This window comes from Populus trichocarpa, unplaced genomic scaffold, assembly GCF_000002775.5.
Source record: "Populus trichocarpa isolate Nisqually-1 unplaced genomic scaffold, P.trichocarpa_v4.1 scaffold_25, whole genome shotgun sequence".
Classification (NCBI taxonomy): Eukaryota; Viridiplantae; Streptophyta; class Magnoliopsida; order Malpighiales; family Salicaceae; genus Populus; species Populus trichocarpa.
The window spans coordinates 258,032-277,429 of record NW_026291139.1 but is presented as its reverse complement, the minus strand read 5'-3'; the positions used below and the strand labels follow the sequence as shown (position 1 = coordinate 277,429).

Sequence of the window (19,398 nt, the reverse complement as noted above, 5' to 3'; positions counted from 1 at the left end):
AGATCAAAAATTGGATAGTCATCTAATTTCATACTGTGTGTAGCAATTTTATACCCTCTCCTTCACATTTGATGCACAAGGACGTTCTATGGAGGGGTTTTGAGCAGTCAGATGCAAATCTTTTGAAATTATACATTTATGGATTAGAGAATTGGAATAAAATTTTAAAAAATAAAAAATAAAATTTCATTGGAATTCAAAAATATTGAACAAAGACAATTGCAATAATAACATGTAAAAAAACAATGCGGGCTTCAATATTTTGTACTAGGAACTTTCTTGCAACTGGAAATATCATCAACCTAGAACAAGCCACCTGTCCATTTTGTGCATATAAATCAGAATCTGTTGATCACCTTCTTCCTCAATGTTAAGATTTTTGGAAACTTTGAAATCGATTTATGAATTGGTTAGGCTTAAAATGATGCACACCCAGAGCTATTGATCAAGCTGTCCTTCAATGGAGTGTTCTTGTTAAAGGAAAATTCCAGCGTCAATCGATCATCATGGTGTCCGATGGAATTTTATGGAGAATTTGGCTTACTAGAAATAAATTGATATTTGATGATGAGATGCCGGATTGAAATATAGTTTTTCATTTGATTCTTCATCATCTAGCTAGCTTTATAGTAGAAGACTGGGGATGGTAATTTGAAGTACTCAAGAACGAATTTATTTAGACAAATTATAAACACTTTGATCTTATTGGTCCTAAAATCAGATCCAAATATGAGCTTTCATAATCCAAAAACAAGGCTTATCAGTTTACTTCAATCAAACAAACTTGATGTCAATAAGGATTAAGGAACATGCAAAAATGGGAAATATAGAATCTGATATCTGGAAATGGTACAAATGTCCAAATAATCTCTAATACTCATTAAAGAACATGTATTGACTAGTGTTCTATGTTTTACAAAGGAAAAAGCATTGACTAGTGTTAAATGCTAAGATACTAGCAAGCTCGTTGACTAGTGTGAATGTTGAGATACTAGCAAGCAAATGGAGGTCGAGGCTAAAGTTTCACGAACAGTGCAAGATGTTTCAGCTGAGCCTGTTAAGAAAGTTGTGCGTGATAGTGTTGATAAAAATACAGTTGAAAAATAACATTACAGTATTGCAATAAAAATATAAAGAAGATAAATAAAAGCAGCAGTTAAAGTATAATTATGCTAATTTAATTAAATTTGCTTTGAATGGATTATCAAAAGCTTTGACAAAATCCACTAAAAGGAGTCATTAAAACAAAAAATGTACTGCCATTTTTTTTTCTAGTTCAAAGAAAATACCATTAAATTTTGAAATCACCACACATATATAATAAGAAAATGACACATCTAGAATTAAGTTTGTCATCAGCAAAATTTGTCCTGATTTCATCCTCTTCTTCTTCTTTAGCCCTGCAGATACAAATAAACATTGAATTAAAAATTGATTTTGAAATAATTTTCAAAAAAATAGCAGTTGAGTAGTTGAAGATAACAACAAAATGAACGAAACTATAATATGAGTTGAGTTTATTCATTAAGCAATATAAATAAATAAGTTCTACTTGATCAATATAGAATCCTGTATCCAAATTCTACAACTTGATCATTGATTTTAATATAATCAAAGAGCACTATGATGAAACAAAATTAGTGGTTAAAAAAAAAAAAGAGGAGGATAAAAAGTAAGATTTGCCATAACTAGAGAGTACTCATCCAGTATTTGGATGGCCATGTCCCTAAGCAAGTCATGCATCTTGATAGCACTACCACCATCAATTCTTTCCAATAAGTTGACATTTTCTAGTCTATCAAGAATTGAGTGGCCTTTGTCGAGTGTTGCTTGCCTGTTTATCTCTTTAATTATCCCCTCCTCGATAAACGACTCTATCAACACCCCCCTTTCAATCTTATGATGTTCATCAAATAATGCACAATATACGAAACATTGTTGTGCTGAATTATCTAAACAATCATAACTCAATCTTAATATCTGGAACATCTGATCTTCCATGTGCCAAAAATTTGATTCTTTCAATCTCTTCAATGTAATCCTCCACTCATGTAGGTCATCCACTCCCTTCAAACTTTCTGCTAATGTAACAATTCCCAAAGGCAAACCAGCACATTCCCTTGCAACATCTACAGCAATTCGTTCCACTTCTGGAGAAAGTGGTTTGTCATGTCCAAGCTTCTCCGTGAACAAAGTCCAGGATTCTTCATCAGAAAGAGTATCCACTTTTATATTGTTTCGGCTATTCATCTGCCGACAAACCATTTCTGATCGAGTTGTCATAATGAGATTGGATCCTTTCAATGGGATAGGAATCCCCACTTCTTGTGGCTCAAAAGAGTTCCACAAATCATCTAAAATGAGAATCCATTTTTGTTTATTCGCTAGTTCTTTTGCTAACTTGACAACTCTAGACAGATCATCGTCTTTGCTTGAAAGATCTAAATTAAGATATTTAGTAATAAGATCTTGTAATTCTTCAATCTTGAAACCTTGAGGCACATTCACCCAGTAAACACTATGAGAAATATCTCGTCTTTCTAGAAGTTCATTGCGGATATGTTGCAGCATTGTCGTTTTACCAACTCCCCCCATTCCGTAAATGCCAATGGTTGAGACTTCATCATCCATTAACCAAGACCGTATCACCTTCATGTCTTGTTCAAATGCTCGACCCACTAGCTTTGTAGAGCTGGCACTTGTGCCGGGCTGCACTAATCTTCCACTACTGTTCTCCATTAATCTAGCTCGTTCTGTGGGAAGGAAAATAGGTTTAGGATCAGTTTAGCTTGAACTCCATAAAGCATGGATTATATAAACCAAGAAAGACCAATTGATTGAAACTATTAATGATCCTAATTCCAAAGATTCAAACAATAGTTCCATGTGAAAAACAAGATGGTAAGATAAAAAAAAAAAAAAAAAACAAGAAAAGAAAGTAGAATATACCTTCCAAGCAAGCAAGAACGATGTTGAACTCCAGATGAGATGATTCGATTCAATCAGAAAACGAAGCACAGATCATGAGAAAGGTTTGAGAAATTTGGTGAGGGAAATTGGGAAGAACTTCTTCTTGTTGAAGTTGGTAGCAAAGGGATTCTTAATTTTGGATACGCTTTGAATTTTTGATCAAGAGAAAGGGGAGGAGAGATAGGAATTAATAATGAGACTACGATATTTATATAGGAAGTTATTTATTTAAGGGAACTAATTAAAGCAGGAAGTTATTGTTTTGCTAACAATGACTTCCTGAATTGATTCTCGCTGGAGTTTCCTGTTATTTCTGGCCAAGTGATTTTCCTTGAAGTTTCGATCTTCATTAATTGTTATGGCTTTTTAATTAAAAAAGCCAGAACGTAGTTAACTTCGGTAAGAACGGAGGAAGACGGTGATCAAAGAATACCTTGCTCTGATACCAAGATAAAATTCTGTTCTGTGTTTTCTATATTATTCAGCACTTCTCAATGGTGGCTACATGATAAGTCTGACAAGCATGGTAATCCCGAAACTTAAGGATGGCTCCTATTATTAAGGAATATAACAAATAATATACTATTATATTCTGCACACGTAACAACCAGGAAAGAGATACAAAGGAAATAGACATCTAACAGAAGCTTACCTTTGTTTGGAATGCAAGACATTGTGATTCTGCTAGGATGTGTTTAACAAACTCTACTTTCACTCTGCATGGTCAAAGATTTCTTGCCTAAGTGCTGTCCAGACTTTGAAGCACCTGCTGTTCAACTTGATTGTTTAGAGCTGGGATGGACTTGTATATTCTGTCTTTTTTTTTTTTGTCAGTTCTGTATCACTCTGGCTGAGTGTTGATTGTAACCTCCTTCATGATCTTAATTATCACTGTGTTAATCATCATTTTGTTCATTTATCCTCTAAAAACGACAGTTATTTCTCTCTGATGAAGCAACTTGTTGGGTTGAACTCAGCTCTGTATCTCCCAGTTGATTTAGTATCCAGCCTGCGGGAAATGAGATGTAATCTACGAGTAAAAGAGAGAAGCATGATTTCTGAATGTTGAATTCTACTAGAGATTTTGTCCAGGATTATGCCTTACACAATCCAGATAACTGATGGATGAAATCGTCTGGATGGCCAAAACAGATCCATCAGCAAAACTCATGAAGTCATCGGTGAAGGATAAACGAGGCAATGAGATATTTTTGCATCTAGAATGAAAAGGGAGTAACCCTTTGAATATCGGCGTTGTTAATCATACACGAAAGGACCTCCATAGCGATCACAAATAAGCATGGAGACAATATTTTAAAAAATATATTTTATATGTAATGTCTTTTAATGGTGGTCATGTGGAGGAAATGGTGATGAAATAGTTGCAGTGATTGTGAAAGATAAGATGCAGAGGAAGAGGTGGTGGGGAGAAGGAAATTGTGGTAGCAAGACAACAATGCAAAAGGAGATGATGGTTGAAATAATTTTAAAATATTATAAGTATATTATTGCTCATAAAATATTTTGTTGATTAATTTTCCTATTATAAAATATTCTACGAAACAGGAAAATATTTTCAGAAAACAAATATGGTAAAATGTTTATGCTCTTATATGAATGCAATTGTTCTTCTGTATTTTTCTAATTGCCAATTGATTTGTGATTTTAAAACTGTTTTCACTACAAATAATAATGCATTTTCTTCATTGCAAATGGTACAGAAGCTAAGCAACAAATTATCCATTCAAACTTTATACAAGTTCAGCACAATAAAGTTATATTACTCAGCAAAGCTACACCTATCAAGCGTCAAAATTAGTTGCCTAAGTCTATACAGCATCTTCACAGACTGGGAGAGTGAGCCAATACAGCATCTTCACAGACTCACCATTGATCCCATTTGTTTATGAAGTCATTCCACATTGCCCCCATAATCGATTCTCGTAATGAGAAAGCCATATGATCCTGAATGGAAGAAGCCAGCTGTATATCAGACTCGTCATCAATATCTGGCAATTCTGCCACATCCACTCCATCAACATTAGCAAACAACCAATCATCTTTCCCTCCGCGCCTGATGTAATTATGTAACACGCATGCAGCAATAACTATGTCCCTTTGGACATGAAATCCGTATTGAGGGGCCACTTTAAGAATAGGAAATCGTGTTTTCAGCACATCGAAAGACACCTGAATGGTGTTTCTAAGAGAAGAATGTCGGTGATTAAATAGTTCCTGTGGATTTCTGGGCAGCTGATTGGCACCTCTAAATTCATGAAGGTGATAGCGGACTCCTGGGTATGGAGCAATAAATCCTTCCAGATTTGAGTATCCTGTGTCAACAATGTAGTATTTTCCTGTCAAAGAACGGAGTGGGTAAGCAACCCAAGAAAAATGCTAGAGAAAATAGAAGTTCCAAGTTTGAAAGAGAGGGCTTGTTTGTGCGCGAATGCAATTATAGATAAACATGGTTTGTGCTGACAAATTATACATGGAATACAGAGAGACCTCAATTCTGGGTAAAGCTACAAACTACTGCAAGTCTGTGTGTTATGTGAGCATGTGCGAGAGAGAGTGAGTGTGTAAGAGAGGGAGAGAGGGAGGGAGGGAACCTTCAGGTATGATAGGGAAATTCTGATCTGGATCATCAAGGACTGCTCTTAACACACGAGAATCTGCAGCAGAGCCTTCCCAACCCGGATAAATAAATATGAACTGCAAGTCAAATGTACAAGCAGCCAAAACATTTTGTGATAAAACACCTTTCTTATTACGAAATCGAGATTGGTCCTTGGCTGGAAGATGTGCAGGAACATGCATACCATCTATGACACCAATACAATCCTGAACAAAAAGAAATCAAGTAAGTGGCATAAAACAATGCATCACAAAAGATATAGAATAGTTTTGCAGAGATATACCTTGAAATATGGATAGAATCTATTACTGGACAGAATTTCTGGAGGAGTGGCGATAGGTGGTGGCTGTAGAAACTCACGTGAAAGTGACTTGATTGCCTTCAACACATTATTGAAATGCCGGCTTATGGTTTCACCTGAATGCTGGAACCTTTCCTGGATAACTCTGTTACGCTCGTTATGACCAATAATGTTCAAGAAAATTGCCAGCTGCTCCTCTATCATAACACCTGCAGTATCACGAAGCATGCCTCTTTGTCTGAGAATGCCACATAGATTGTGGAAAACATGTTTATCCATCCGAAACATTTCCCGGCATCCATCATCAGGGCCATCCAGCACTTCAGACATAAAACTACTTCCATAAGGCGACGAACTATGTCGAGGTTGCCGAGTTATACTGTTATAGTAGTAATAGCCGGCAGCGGCCGCAACTAATTCCATATTGTCCAATTCTAAGTCGAAGTCTTCCATACTAGCCAAAGTATCTGTAGAAATTGGATTAAAAGGGAGATATACAACACAATGCAAGAGGTTAAATATATAGATAAATAAAAGTAATTTCTCTTGAATGTATTTCTACTTTACTTATTGACCTTCAAAGACAAGCAAGCAGCCCTAGAGACCACATCATGCGGCCAAATTAACCAAACGGCGTAAATTTACAGTTATCTATCATTTAAGAAAATTAAACCGACAAAAGGGCCATCAATCATGAAGTCGAACTAGTTTTGTATCGGGTTTCTTCAGAGTACTTTGTTCGTACATAGCACAACCATAATTAGTAACCAAGGAAAATACAAAATAAAAAGTGGTCAATCAAACCTAATTCAACTAGGGGTAGCACTACACTTTCCCTGCAACCATGGCAACCTTTTCTCACTCTTTAGAGCGATAAATATCTCCCTGGCAATGGGTTTCTCAAATAAATCCAAGGCAAGAAAGTAAATTTGTTGATCAACACCTTGCATCTCATCCAATACTTTGATGCATTTGCTGATAGAAAATTGATCCTCATTCTTCATAATAGCAGCCGCCCTCATTTTGGAAGCAGCAGCAATTTCCAGCATAGCATCCACAATGGCATCACCGGTTGCCTTACGACTCCTCTTCCCACGACCAGAACCTCCTGGCGTCACAAATTGACGCTTGTTGTGTCCATCCAACATGGTGACATCATCTCCAGAGCCCGACGAACCATCCTCATCCACATAAGCCATAATCACTAGGATGAACAAATACCTCCCTTTTAATTCTCAGTACACAAAATCAACAATTGCTCAAATTCCCTCAAAAAATCCAGAAAATAAATATATACGAAATTTTATCTAACAAGGTTCAGCAAATTAAGAAGTAACCAAACAGTGCAAAGTACAAAAAGGGATCACACCTTTTTTTTCTCATTTTTATTCTATTTCACTAATTCCATCCAATCAAACAATGATATTTGATAAAAGAAAATATTAGAGAACAAAAAAATAAAACACCCCTTAATTTTCCTATTTCTGTTACTGGGAAAATGTCAAAATCCTTACTTTCTACTCCTCTTCTAAGTAACCCAACAATGCATTAAAAAAATCACAAAAAATAAATAAAAACAAAGAACAAAACCGAGTACTTCAGTCGGAGAGCATGAACTAAGCAATTTTACATCAAAGGGAAGGGAAAGAGCTCACCTTTACAGTGATTATGAGTATGTTTATGCATTTGATCGAGGAATCAGAAGGTGACAAGGCAATTTCAAGGGTTTACAGAAGGGTGACAAAGAGGGGGAAAACCCTTTTCTTCGAGGCCTACTCCAATTTAGAAGCCCAAGCCTTTCTATCAAGTGCAAAATATTTTGTTAGCCCAAGTTTGTATTTTTCCTACAAATTTTGTGAAAAAAATAATTTTAGAAATATTGTTTTGAAGAAATTGATATAATGAGGGCTACAATGGATAATTTGAAAAGTTTTTAAAAAATAAATTTAGATTTTATAAATATTTTATTTTCTTAACTAATTAAAATTAATTTTTAATTAAATATACTCAAAATGTTTAAGAGTAATACAAAAAATAATTCATAAATTATATTTAATAAATATGATAAAAATAGATATATAAAAAGCTAGAAAACCGTGTTTAATTACATTTGTGCATTGTTTCTTTTCACAATCTATTTGAGTCCTAATATTCCAAAAAAAAAAAAAAAGGCATTCCCAAATACTAGTTTAATATTAGATTTTTTTTACTTTTATATTAAAAAACAATTATCTATTTTTTAGTGTTTGACATCTTAACTAAGCTACTGTTTTTAGATACTTTTTAAAACATTAAATTTTTTTATAATTTTTATATGCAAAAAAAAAAAGAATTTTAAAAACAATATTTTCATATATTTTAAAACAAAAATTATTTTTTAAAATCACTCGAAAATAAAAAGTACTCTCAAACTAGCACTAAATTATTTTTGGGCCATCAAAATCCAAAAAACCAATAATTTCAAAGACTATCCTCTAAAATTTAGGGTTGGGACAAAATTCCCAATAAAGCCGTCCTAATTGAAACCAACTGCCTATACAAGTCCCTCACTCTTTTCTCTAAAATTCTAATCTCATCCTCTAATTTCCCACAACTTCTATCCAACTCCTCAACAGCCTCTCTTTGCCTTGTAGCTCCAATATGATTCTTCCTCCTCAGTTCCCCTACCAATGCCATTGTCTGTTGCAATTCTGAGAGCATGGCTGGGCTACGTTTTTCACCTTCTTGGTGATCGTTTTCCCTCTCCACTTGATTTTGCAGCTCTCTTAAAGAACGTGACCATGAAGAAGTGATTATTGGCTTATACTGAGATGTTATTAAGCTATGCTTTGATGATTTAGATGACAGAGCTAGTCCAAGAATTTGAAACACCATTGATGCCACATCCTTGGAACCTTTCAAGATCTCACCTAATTCTCCCATGTCCTGATTTTTTGCTGAACCGTAGGGGGCTAGCTTTTTCTTACTCGATAATTTCTTCAAGCTGCTCCAACCTGATCTGGACTTGTGATTTTTCATGTCTTCACTCATCCTTCTTTCCATAACATCGCATGTCTCTTCTAACATGTTTCTTGCACGAGCTGAAGTTATTGGACTGGGCTCACATTTTCCTTGATGAAGCAAATGTGAAACTACCTTTAATGACTTTACGAATTCTTGAATAACTTGTATTTTCTCCAGCACTTCATTGCATGAATCAAGCAATTTGATGCTGCCATCATCAAGATATTCCTCAATGGATTTTCGACTTGATTCTTGTCGATACAAGGCATCGCCAATATTGGTGCTTTTGAGTGACTCCAGTGCTATCTTCTGGGTGTTGATTGATGCATCAAGGGCATGACTTAGCCAATGCTGATCAGAAACAGTTGGTGGTAAAAGGGTTCCTAACTCTGCCGTGAGGTGTTGGTCAAATGGGGTTATGATAGGCAAAGGAGCGACTGCCGGAGAAGCTGATAACCTCGCCGGAATCCCCATGGAGAGGGTTCTAAAAATTGATAATGGTTTCATATTTCTTAATCTTTTTCAGGCTTCGTAGTGCTACAGTGCGGGTGGTGGCCTTTGTCCTCTATTTATACTGCTAATTGTTTGCATGTCTAATTTACACGTGTCAAATAATAAATAATTGCCCACTTTATGTCCTTTTCAATGATAAGCAATAATAACATGAAAGTGAGAGGTAACATGATAGAAAATTCGTGGAAGAGACGCAACCAGAAATGTCATGATAATAAATGTTAGGTTTATTTTTTATATATTTTAAAAATATTTTTAAAAAGTTTAAATTTTAAATTTTTTTATTTTTATTTTTTATGTTTTCAGATCATTTTGAAGTGTTGATGTTAAAAATAATTTTTAAAAATAAATAAATAAATATTATTTTAATATATTTTCAAATAAAAAATATTTTAAAAATTAAATAACTGTTACGATAATACTATCAAATACTCTCATAAAGAGATAATATATATGAAATCATTATTAGAATTAATTTTATAGATAAGATTTTGTATTAAAATAAATATTTGAAATGATACGAAGAACTTCATAATGAAATAGACACAAAGTCTATTGTTAATACTTTCATTTTTTAAATCAAATTAAAAAAAGATTTAGCATAACTTAATTATAAGTTTATACAAGTTTTAATTTTAAAGTATTTTATGTTAACGAGCTAACATAAAACTATTTTTTAAATATTTTTTTTAATAATTTAAATTTTTAAATTAAAATAATTTATTGATAGCAATAATAGCTCATTTACACAATTATTATTATTATTATTATATTCTTTTAACAGTGAAAGTGCATGATCCTAGTTTCTATATTGCATTTTTTATTTATTTTTAATAAATTATTCATGTACAAACTTTTATATTTATAGAAGATTATTTCTCCATATATTAATTTTTAAGATTTGAATTTCAAATAATAAGGTGAATTGCAATTAAAACATCACATAACTAAACCTCCAGGATTAGACTGTGAATAAGATGGTTCTATTCCGATAAACTCCCACGAATTTTGACCCAATAATTGCAGTGATGATTGATATAATTATAACATGTCTTGGATACTGGTTCATCAAGAAACTTTTTAATAAATTTTAAATTAATAAGGAAATATGCTTTTCTATGACTTTATTTTGTCTCTCTCTCTTGTCACCGACTGCTAAAATTAAAGCCTTTTATTTATACGGATTATGATTTAAAGATAAGCTCAGCTAGTAGTGCTAGTGTATAGTTTAATACTATTAATTAAATTAAGGTAATTAAGGAAATAGAGATCTTTTCATTTTGTTTTTCTTTGTATTGTTTCTTCTATAATAACTCTTTTTATTAGTTGTGTAGTTATTTTCTAAATAACTAACAGCTAGTCTTCAATGATTAGAACAAAAGCAAGAAGAAGAAGAAGAAGAAAGAACGAAGAAGCAACTTGGATACAACAACGAAGATAGTGATGTACAATTATTAGAGGCATTACCCCAAAAATAAGAACAAGCGATATCATTGAGTGAGAATGATGGGATATTGTAACAAATATTTGACAAAACAATGCAATAAATAGAATGTCCAGCACCAAAGGTATATTTGTGTGGATTAGGTTGATCCAACATGCACTATATTTAGAAATGTTTACATCATAGATATAAAAACCGGTAAGGGGTTAATTCAGATTTTATCTAGGTTGATTAAATTTTAAATCAACTTGGATTTTTTATCAAATTAGATTAGATTAATGTTTTTCAATCGAAACCAATTAAAATTTTAAATTAATCAGATACTGAATTAATATATCAAGTTTATAATTATGAAATGAACTTTAGAATAACGTGAAGGTGGGTAAGCTTGAAAGAAGGTGGATCTAGAACACGAAAAAAAAAATATATAGCAATGGAAATGAAAAGGCAAGATCTTCCTAAGATTTAGTAGTTTGATTAATGCTTCAACATGGTTTTCTTGCACATGGCAAGCGCCCAATGCATGCATTTGCTGATGTTGCCTTCCTGTTTGCCACGTTCAAGGTATATCTGTTTGATAATATATATATATATATATATATATATATATATATACACACACACACACACACTTGCTTTTCATAAAATTAGAAGCATGTAGGGTGAACATAGTTGGAGGAGCTGATGGGAAAAATGCCATTAGATTGAAACCTAGATGCTGATAAAGAATTGGAAGATACTAAGTTACACACTTCATAGTGGATTAATATTATTTTTTAAAATGTTAAAAAATATAAAGTATAGAAAATATTTGAATTTAGTGATAATATCATATTTAAGCACTTTGAAGAATAATTATATATTTTAGTTGTCAGGAAAGAAAAAAAAAATACAAACAATGAATCACTGACGACAATCCAATAATAATTTGTTTATATACACTGTATCATGTTGAATAGAACACATATGCACATCTATTTAAATGATGAATGACTAGATTTTATCATCGAAAACATATTATATAACTTTTTAATAGTATAGATATCACCTACTCATTGGAATATATGAAATATATATCAATAACTTTTTGAATAAAAAAATAACATAAAAATACTAAAACATATCTCATGTTTCTTTTAATTATATATCATTAATCTATATCTAAAATTACAATGACAACCCCGAATTATTTAACTTTCTTTATAATATTTGAAAGGAGGGAATAAAAGGTCAGAAAATGATGCATAATGGGTACATTAACCCCCCAACCGTACAGAAAAGTGTACATAATAATTGCTGATCTTTTATATATATATATATATATATATATATATGGGGGAGAACTAAGCTAGTGCATGCATGTATGCTAATTAATTTATTAGCCGGCCAATTAAAGGCATTTTGCAAGACAATTAGAGAATATTTGATCGAAGTATAAGAATCTATTCAGAAACCAAAACGATGGGGGGAAAAAAAGACATTCTTATCGAAAAAACCAACTCTCTCATGGTATCATATAAACATAGAGTGAAAATCGCTACTGTGGAAGTGTTTGATGAGACAAATTGATGATCTATATAGCTCTTGTTGTTTAACCTATAATTTTTTTATTTATCAAAAACTAAGTCAGTTTAGTTAATGTTTTTTTTATAAATTATTTTTTAATCAACATTAAAGAAAAAAAAAACCATTTATCTATTTCAATTTACTAGACACATCAAACTTAAACCCTACAATCAACATAAATATTCTTGCCGAAGTGGATTAAGGGTCCGTTTGAGATTGTAATTACGGTTATTTTTAAAAATGTTTTTCCACTTTGAAATGAATCAAAATGATATTTTTTTTATTTTTTAAAAATTATTTTTAATATCAGTGCATCAAAATGATTTGGAAACACTAAAAAAAATTAATTTAAAGTAAAAAAAATTAATTTGTTTCAAAAATATTTTTAAAACTCAAAAAAAAAATAAACCTGGGAGTTCAAATAAAAAAAAAAAAAACCAGTGCAAAACCGAAATCTATTAGATTGGCAACTTGAAGCGATAGAAGGGGCATGTCAAATTCCTCTCAAGCCACTGTATAATGCAAGTCTTATGGAGCTTATGAGAGCAAGGCAAGCCAGCAACCACAGTGCCGACTGCCGACTGCCATGCATGTTTTCCATTCATCATGGTGATGATCTCCATCATGTATTGTCACCTCCTCCATTGAAACTAATAGCTTGGCTCTCTTGCTTCCTCCTTGAATACCTCTGCACACTCCCTCAGCTTTTGGCTTACCAACGACACCGTATTCAAAAATCCCTCACTAGAAGACATTCTTATGATCTTGTAATAACGCTATATTATATGCTTTCTGGAAAGAAAACTACTCTATGATTTCTTGATTAATTGAATAATTAATATTAAAGCTCTTCTCTATTTATCTATTTATATGGCATTCCTAATCCTAGTTGGAATTGGATTAAATTAAATTAGCGAAGCAAATCTCCTGTGAAAATAATATGGCATTCTTTCTAATCAATGTTTTCAAAATAATATATTTCTTCTAATTTATACAGAAAGAAAATTAATTTTCTTGGTGATAATTAATCTTTTTTTCAAAAATTTCTTCTACGAAAAAAATAGGAGCAGGAGTTCAGATACTTCAGCAATCCTTCATGTGGACCGTGGGCCTCTCCCTTGGGCTTTCACTTTGCTTAGGTAGCTTGTCCTAGAACCTGAATAGTTTAGTTCTTGGGGGTTACTCGGCCCTTAGCCCTTTTATTACCCAGAAAAGGAAGAGAATCTGTTAAAATATGATACGATTTATTTTTATTAGTACTTTTTTTTAAAAAAAAATCACAAATACATTCACTTGAACATACAAGATCTGTTTATGATACTATATAATTCTCATTCTCTAAAAATTAAAAATAAATAATGAAAAAAATACAAGTTGATTCATTCATACAAACTTTAATTATGCACTGCAAAACATAGGATTAAGTAATTCATTTAGTAATTAAAAAGATAAGGTTATTTATTTATTTATTCATTATTATCATTATTTTCAGGCTCAAATTTTGAAACCAATTGTAAAAAAAAAAAATTCTATCAATTAAATTTCTTCATGTATTATTTTTACATGAAAGAATAAAATAAAATAGAAATAAATAATTTGAAAAATAAATAAACCTTCATATATTTTTTTGCTAGTAAAAAATTGACACACATGATGAAATATTTAGGATATCTTGTCATAAATAAAAATTAACCACTAAATAATAACACGTGACATTGAAAAAGAACCTAAGAACCTCTACAAATTTATATTCATGAATAAAAAGTTTTCTTTTAAATAATAAAAAATAATAATTATTGAAGATAAAAAATTTATCTTTGAGCAAAGAAGCTCTATCAAAATCTCTCAAGTCTTCTTCATATGCATTTAAAGCCTACAATTAAAATCTTTCAACCTTCCTTCATCTATACTTGAAGTCTATAAAAAATAAAGTTCTGTTGGATCAAGTCTAAAAACCCCGTAAGAATTTTTTAACAACACTTTAAAAGCAAATCAAATGTACTTTTTAAAGCATTAAATCATAATATCTTACTCTGTAATTCATATCTAAATTTGTGTTCTTACAAAACATAAATTTTGGTTTGATTTTATAAATAAATAAAGTCACCACATATGAAATTTAAGAAAAAAATCAATGATTGTTTTATTTTTTTGTAAGAATATTTTACATAAAAATTATACATACTCACATATTTTAATAAAATTAAATATTCATACAAGTGTATTTATTTAATTTTGGGTGTTTAAAATTATATCTACACCAATATTTAAGATAATTTATTAATTTCTTTCTTTAAATAACCAAACAAATATGAAAATATATTTTTAAATTTAAAATCTAATTTAAAATTTTTAAATCATAAAATCAAAATTTTATTTGTCTAATTTGTTTTCTTCAGTTTTCCTATTCAAGAAAAGGAGAAGATACTGTTGATTGATTTCTTAATTAATTAAAATTAGAAATATCACACAAGAGATTGCAAGGTGATGTGAATTGGAATTTAATAGGGAGACATTCATGTATATCTTGATATATTTCTCAATTGTTTTAATCTATTTTCTTATCAGGATGAGAGTATCTAACACAAAACAGCAATAAATTAATTAGAAAGTAATAAAAAATATAAAAATAGATCTAAAATATAGATAGGTTTAATTTAATAAAGGAAAATTGGTCAGATAATATCCCGAGTAATTAAATTTAAACAAAACAAAAAGGAAAATAATAATTGTGATATATGAGAGAGGTCCGCCGACAAGTGATAGGTTTGACCTTTCCTTGGTGTCTCTGCCTGCTCCTCAGACACACAAATAAAAATGACTTGATTATAAAAACATAGTCCCTGTAGTTTATTATAAATATCTAGTTAGTCCTTATGAGTTCAAAACTATATATTTGATCCTTATTATTGTGCTTCCTATCCTTTTCTTCCATTTCATTTTTTCTAATTTTAAAAATAGAAAAAAATGAAAAAACAAGTAAATAATATGAAAATTTGTAAGAGAAAAGAAGGTTTTTTTTTTTTTAAAAAAAAAACAAAAGGTGTGTTTGATTAATTTTATAGAAAAGAAAAGACATATACAGAAGGAATTTAAACATGCTTAATCGAAGAGATATAAATCAAAACATAAAATAAATATGTATTTAAAATAGTTTTGAAATGAATTCTTTTTTAAATAAAAATTATATAAGACATGTCTCCTTTATCTCCGCGGTCTGTTTTTCTTTTTCTTTTTTTATCTTAAGATATTAACCATGTACTATTTAAATATTAAGTGAGTGTTTAATATTGTGATATAATATATTTTTTAAAACTGTTTTTTGCTTAAAAATATATCAAATAGTTTTTTATTTTAATTTTTGATATCAACACATTAAAACATATTTTTAAAAAGTATTCAGAACTAGAAGCTACTACCACACTTCTAAGAGTTTGTTTTGTATTGCGGTAACAATTACTTTTTAAAGTGTTTTTTGCTTGAAAATGTATGAAAATGATATTTTTTTTATTTTTTTAAATTTATTTTCAATATCAACATATCAAAAAAATATAAAAACATAAAAAAATAATTTTAAACAAATAATTTTTTTTTCAAAAAAGCTTTTAAAATAAAAAAACAAACAGGTTTAAATACTCTTTAAAATTAAACTTGATTTACATTAGTCAAGGATTATTAAGTAATTATAAAAACTAAAGGGACTGTTTAATTTTTTAAGACTAAAGAACTAATTTATAATTTACTCAATAAAAAATTATTATTTGAGCCGTCTCTCTTTTCCTCTTCCTTCCTCACAAAAACACCTCCTCCTCTCCCTGTCTCAGAAAACCCCCAAGACGAAGACCCAGATTTATGGATATTATGATAATCACAAGCAGCAGCAGCACAAGGGTTTCTTTGGATTTGACTGTTACATCAATAAATTTGGATTCTTTTTCTATTTCTTCACCATTTTTTTCACCCTTTGATTGCTTGACCTTCTTTAACAACCTTCCTGGATAGCCAATTTTTCTTCCTTTTTCATATTTCTGATACCCCATAAGGAAAAACGAGGTACTTTCATCGCTTTTGGTTGTTCTTGATTAAAAACTTGTTAATTTATGAATACATATACAAGCAATTCTACTTCTTTTATGAATAATAAATCAAGGAGAGTCAAGTCCTCTGGGTGGGCTGCCTTTGACTTGAAACAGAGGCAGAAAGATGGTGAAGTTGATGGTAAGGATCCTTTTCCAGCTATTGGGGACCTGCCAGTTACTGGGGGTTTGAGGAGGAATGATGATGTTGGTGGTTTATCTTCAAAGTCTTTCTCTTCTGTGCTCCAACCTCCTGCTTCTGCTGGTTTTCCTGCTTTAAAGACACAGAATGTTAATAATTTGACCGCCAAAGTTGCTGATTTTTCTGCTGGTTATAGGGTTTCCGATAAGGTTATTGAGGAGAAGAATGGTGGGAGTGTTTTATTGGATTTGCAGAGGCTGAAAGAGATTCATGGCTGGGCTGATTTTAGCTTGATTGAGGATGTCATGGTCAGTGTGGATAATGATGCTGAAAAGGCTTGTGTTTTGTTGAATGGGATGGTTTCTAATGCTGACTTTGACGAGGATGAGGGAGCAAAATTTAACTCTGGTTTTAATAAAAGTCTTGCTGATGATATTGCTGATTTGAGCTCGACTCTTGAGGATGCTCTAAAAGATAATGATCATAACAATGATAATAACAGCATAGAATTGAGGGAGGATGTAGGTGTTTCCTCTTCAGTTGATGCTGCTGCGAACATGAAACTGATCTTGGGGCACTTGAAGTCTATACCTGTTGAGCCTGAATGGGAAGAGGATGATGTTTACTTGAGTCATCGAAAGAATGCTTTGAGAATGATGAGGTAAGTGTTTGCAATCCCTCTGCGTGTTCCTGAGTAGGATGATATACTTCTTTTTAAATGAATTTCATTGAATGCCTTGTTAGGCACTACTAGGCTGTAGGTATCAAACAGCGTAGTTATTATACTTGTCAATTGAAGACAACCGAGCTAGAACCTATGGGGCTGTGTAGCTCGACTTTATGTTGTCTGGGTTACATCACCTTATTCTCTTCATCATTTAAGTGCCCATATTGATATTACCTCGTTATTGTTCCCATGATTATGATTTAAGATTCATAAAAGTAAAGCATTTATCTTGAAATGCTTTGGTTTGGGAGGAGTTGCTTTTGTTATGATGATGTATTGAACTTTAAGAATGGCAACACCTGAAAGTCTCAAATTTTTTATTGAAAGGATGTCATGTTTGTAATTAAAGGATGTCTCGTTGTCAAAAGTCACATAGGAAAAGGGGGAGGGAGATACGGTTTCCACTTTGATAGCTATTTTGTAAGCTGTGTCAAAATACTGGAATTATAGAGATAGAGTTTCTGGTATTTTGAAGGTATGATGAGCATTTTGTTTTGAAGCTATGCCATCTCTTATTATATTGAATTATACTAATACGTGAAATACATTCCTTTTATCTGTTGGCATGTTCTTGGTCTTTATAATGTTTTAGAAACTCATGGTCTGGAATTGCCTATGATAAGTATGTATTATTTGATTTTATTAAGGTCACATTAGATTTTAGGAATTCTCAAAACCTTCCATTGAACAGGTTAGCATCTCAACATTCCAGGGCTGCCACTAATGCCTTTTTAAGAAGGGATCATTTTTCTGCTCAGCAGCACTCATTGAGGGCTCGAGAGAAATGGTCGGCTGCTGAACAACTCAATGCTAAGGCAGCCAAGGAAATTTTAAGCATACGAAATAGTGACAATGATCCATGGAAATTAGACTTGCACGGTCTTCATGCAGCAGAGGCTGGTCAAGCCTTGCAAGAACACCTGCTAAAAATCGAGACCCTGGTTCCAAACAATAGGTCAATTTCTCCATGTAGAATAAAGACAAAGAATGGGATTTTACATTCTTCACCATTTGATGCCTTTAGTACTGTAGATGCAGAGAACTTGGATAAGCAGCAGGCAACATTTAGACAGAGGCCAACATCGTTACAAGTCATAACAGGTATATCACTTACCTCACTGAATATTAATGGATGTTTCTGTTCATTTGAACTTTAAAAACTATCAGTAATTGCTTTAAATCCACCTCAGTCCAGTTTAAGACAATTGTATACTGTATCAAGTGACATGGATGTGAATCTGGTCAATATTCAGATTCATCCCTTGTTATTGATGACCCCTTACTGTTTAATGTGTTATGATATGATAATTATTAACCATTGGCCCTTAAATCACATAACAAGCTCGCATGCATATCAAAGGGCTTGTTTTGTAAAACTGTCTTGGGCATATCATGTAGACGTTCACCCAACAGTATACTAGACATCAGCACTTATTTTCTTCTATTCTACTGCAGGTGTAGGCAACCATAGCCGGGGGCAAGCTGCACTCCCAACAGCTGTGAAAAGTTTCCTCAATGATAACGGGTTAGAGATTCCCTCATCTCCTTCTTTCCTATCTGTTGTTCATACATTAGAAAGGAAAAAAATCACGTTCTAGTACACTTTTTTCACAGATATCGATTTGATGAGACGAGGCCAGGCGTGATCACTGTTAGGCCCAAATTCCGTCACAGATGAACTATCAACTAGTATACGAGAGTTCAGAATCATGTTATTTCACCCTGAGCCATAGATGCTACTTCATTGTTTTAGTTTGAGGGAATATTTCCGGCTTTGACTTAGCTTTGTATTATTAGTAAATGTTTGTTGAATGACACCCATGTATATTATTAGCTTGCATGATCTTTTTCTGTACTACGGAAATAATTGGCTCATTCCGTTATGGCAACCTCATAAATTATCGGGATCTGCCTCAATGTATTACACCTGAGTTATTGGTGGATTGATTAATGTTCTTGCTTCTGGATGGATGTTTGTTTACTCTGATTCCTGATCTTTCCCATCTTGACAAAAATGA

At 32.0% G+C, this 19,398-nt stretch overlaps 3 protein-coding genes across 6 annotated transcripts; 1 reads left to right on the top strand and 2 right to left on the bottom strand.

Annotated features, from left to right (window-relative positions):
• Positions 1 to 774: 774 nt before the first annotated feature.
• LOC127904833 (probable disease resistance protein At5g43730) lies at positions 775 to 2,739 on the bottom strand. The gene is made up of 3 exons (XM_052449792.1): positions 1,700 to 2,739; positions 1,334 to 1,400; positions 775 to 840 (listed from the first exon to the last, which is right to left on the bottom strand). The coding sequence occupies exons 1-3, from the start codon at positions 2,737 to 2,739 to the stop codon at positions 775 to 777; spliced, it is 1,173 nt and encodes a 390-aa protein (XP_052305752.1).
• A 1,905-nt stretch (positions 2,740 to 4,644) lies between these two features.
• Positions 4,645 to 7,729, bottom strand: LOC127903866 (uncharacterized). 4 transcript variants are annotated; one of them, XM_024592065.2, is made up of 5 exons: positions 7,565 to 7,729; positions 6,853 to 7,113; positions 5,892 to 6,376; positions 5,583 to 5,814; positions 4,645 to 5,327 (listed from the first exon to the last, which is right to left on the bottom strand). In XM_024592065.2, exons 1-5 carry the CDS (start codon positions 7,593 to 7,595, stop codon positions 4,855 to 4,857), a joined length of 1,482 nt encoding a protein of 493 aa, XP_024447833.1. In that variant the 5' UTR covers positions 7,596 to 7,729; the 3' UTR covers positions 4,645 to 4,854. The 4 variants fall into 4 exon arrangements, with proteins under 4 accessions (XP_024447833.1, XP_024447834.1, XP_024447832.1 ...); XM_024592066.2 differs by having other exon boundaries at positions 4,645 to 5,303; positions 6,853 to 7,134; positions 7,565 to 7,706; XM_024592064.2 differs by having other exon boundaries at positions 6,853 to 7,134; positions 7,565 to 7,702.
• Positions 7,730 to 16,190: 8,461 nt separating this feature from the next.
• Positions 16,191 to 19,347, top strand: LOC7465889 (uncharacterized). The gene is made up of 4 exons (XM_002325266.4): positions 16,191 to 17,314; positions 18,072 to 18,481; positions 18,836 to 18,905; positions 18,995 to 19,347. The coding sequence occupies exons 1-4, from the start codon at positions 16,536 to 16,538 to the stop codon at positions 19,056 to 19,058; spliced, it is 1,323 nt and encodes a 440-aa protein (XP_002325302.2). The 5' UTR covers positions 16,191 to 16,535; the 3' UTR covers positions 19,059 to 19,347.
• The last annotated feature ends 51 nt before the right edge of the window (positions 19,348 to 19,398 follow it).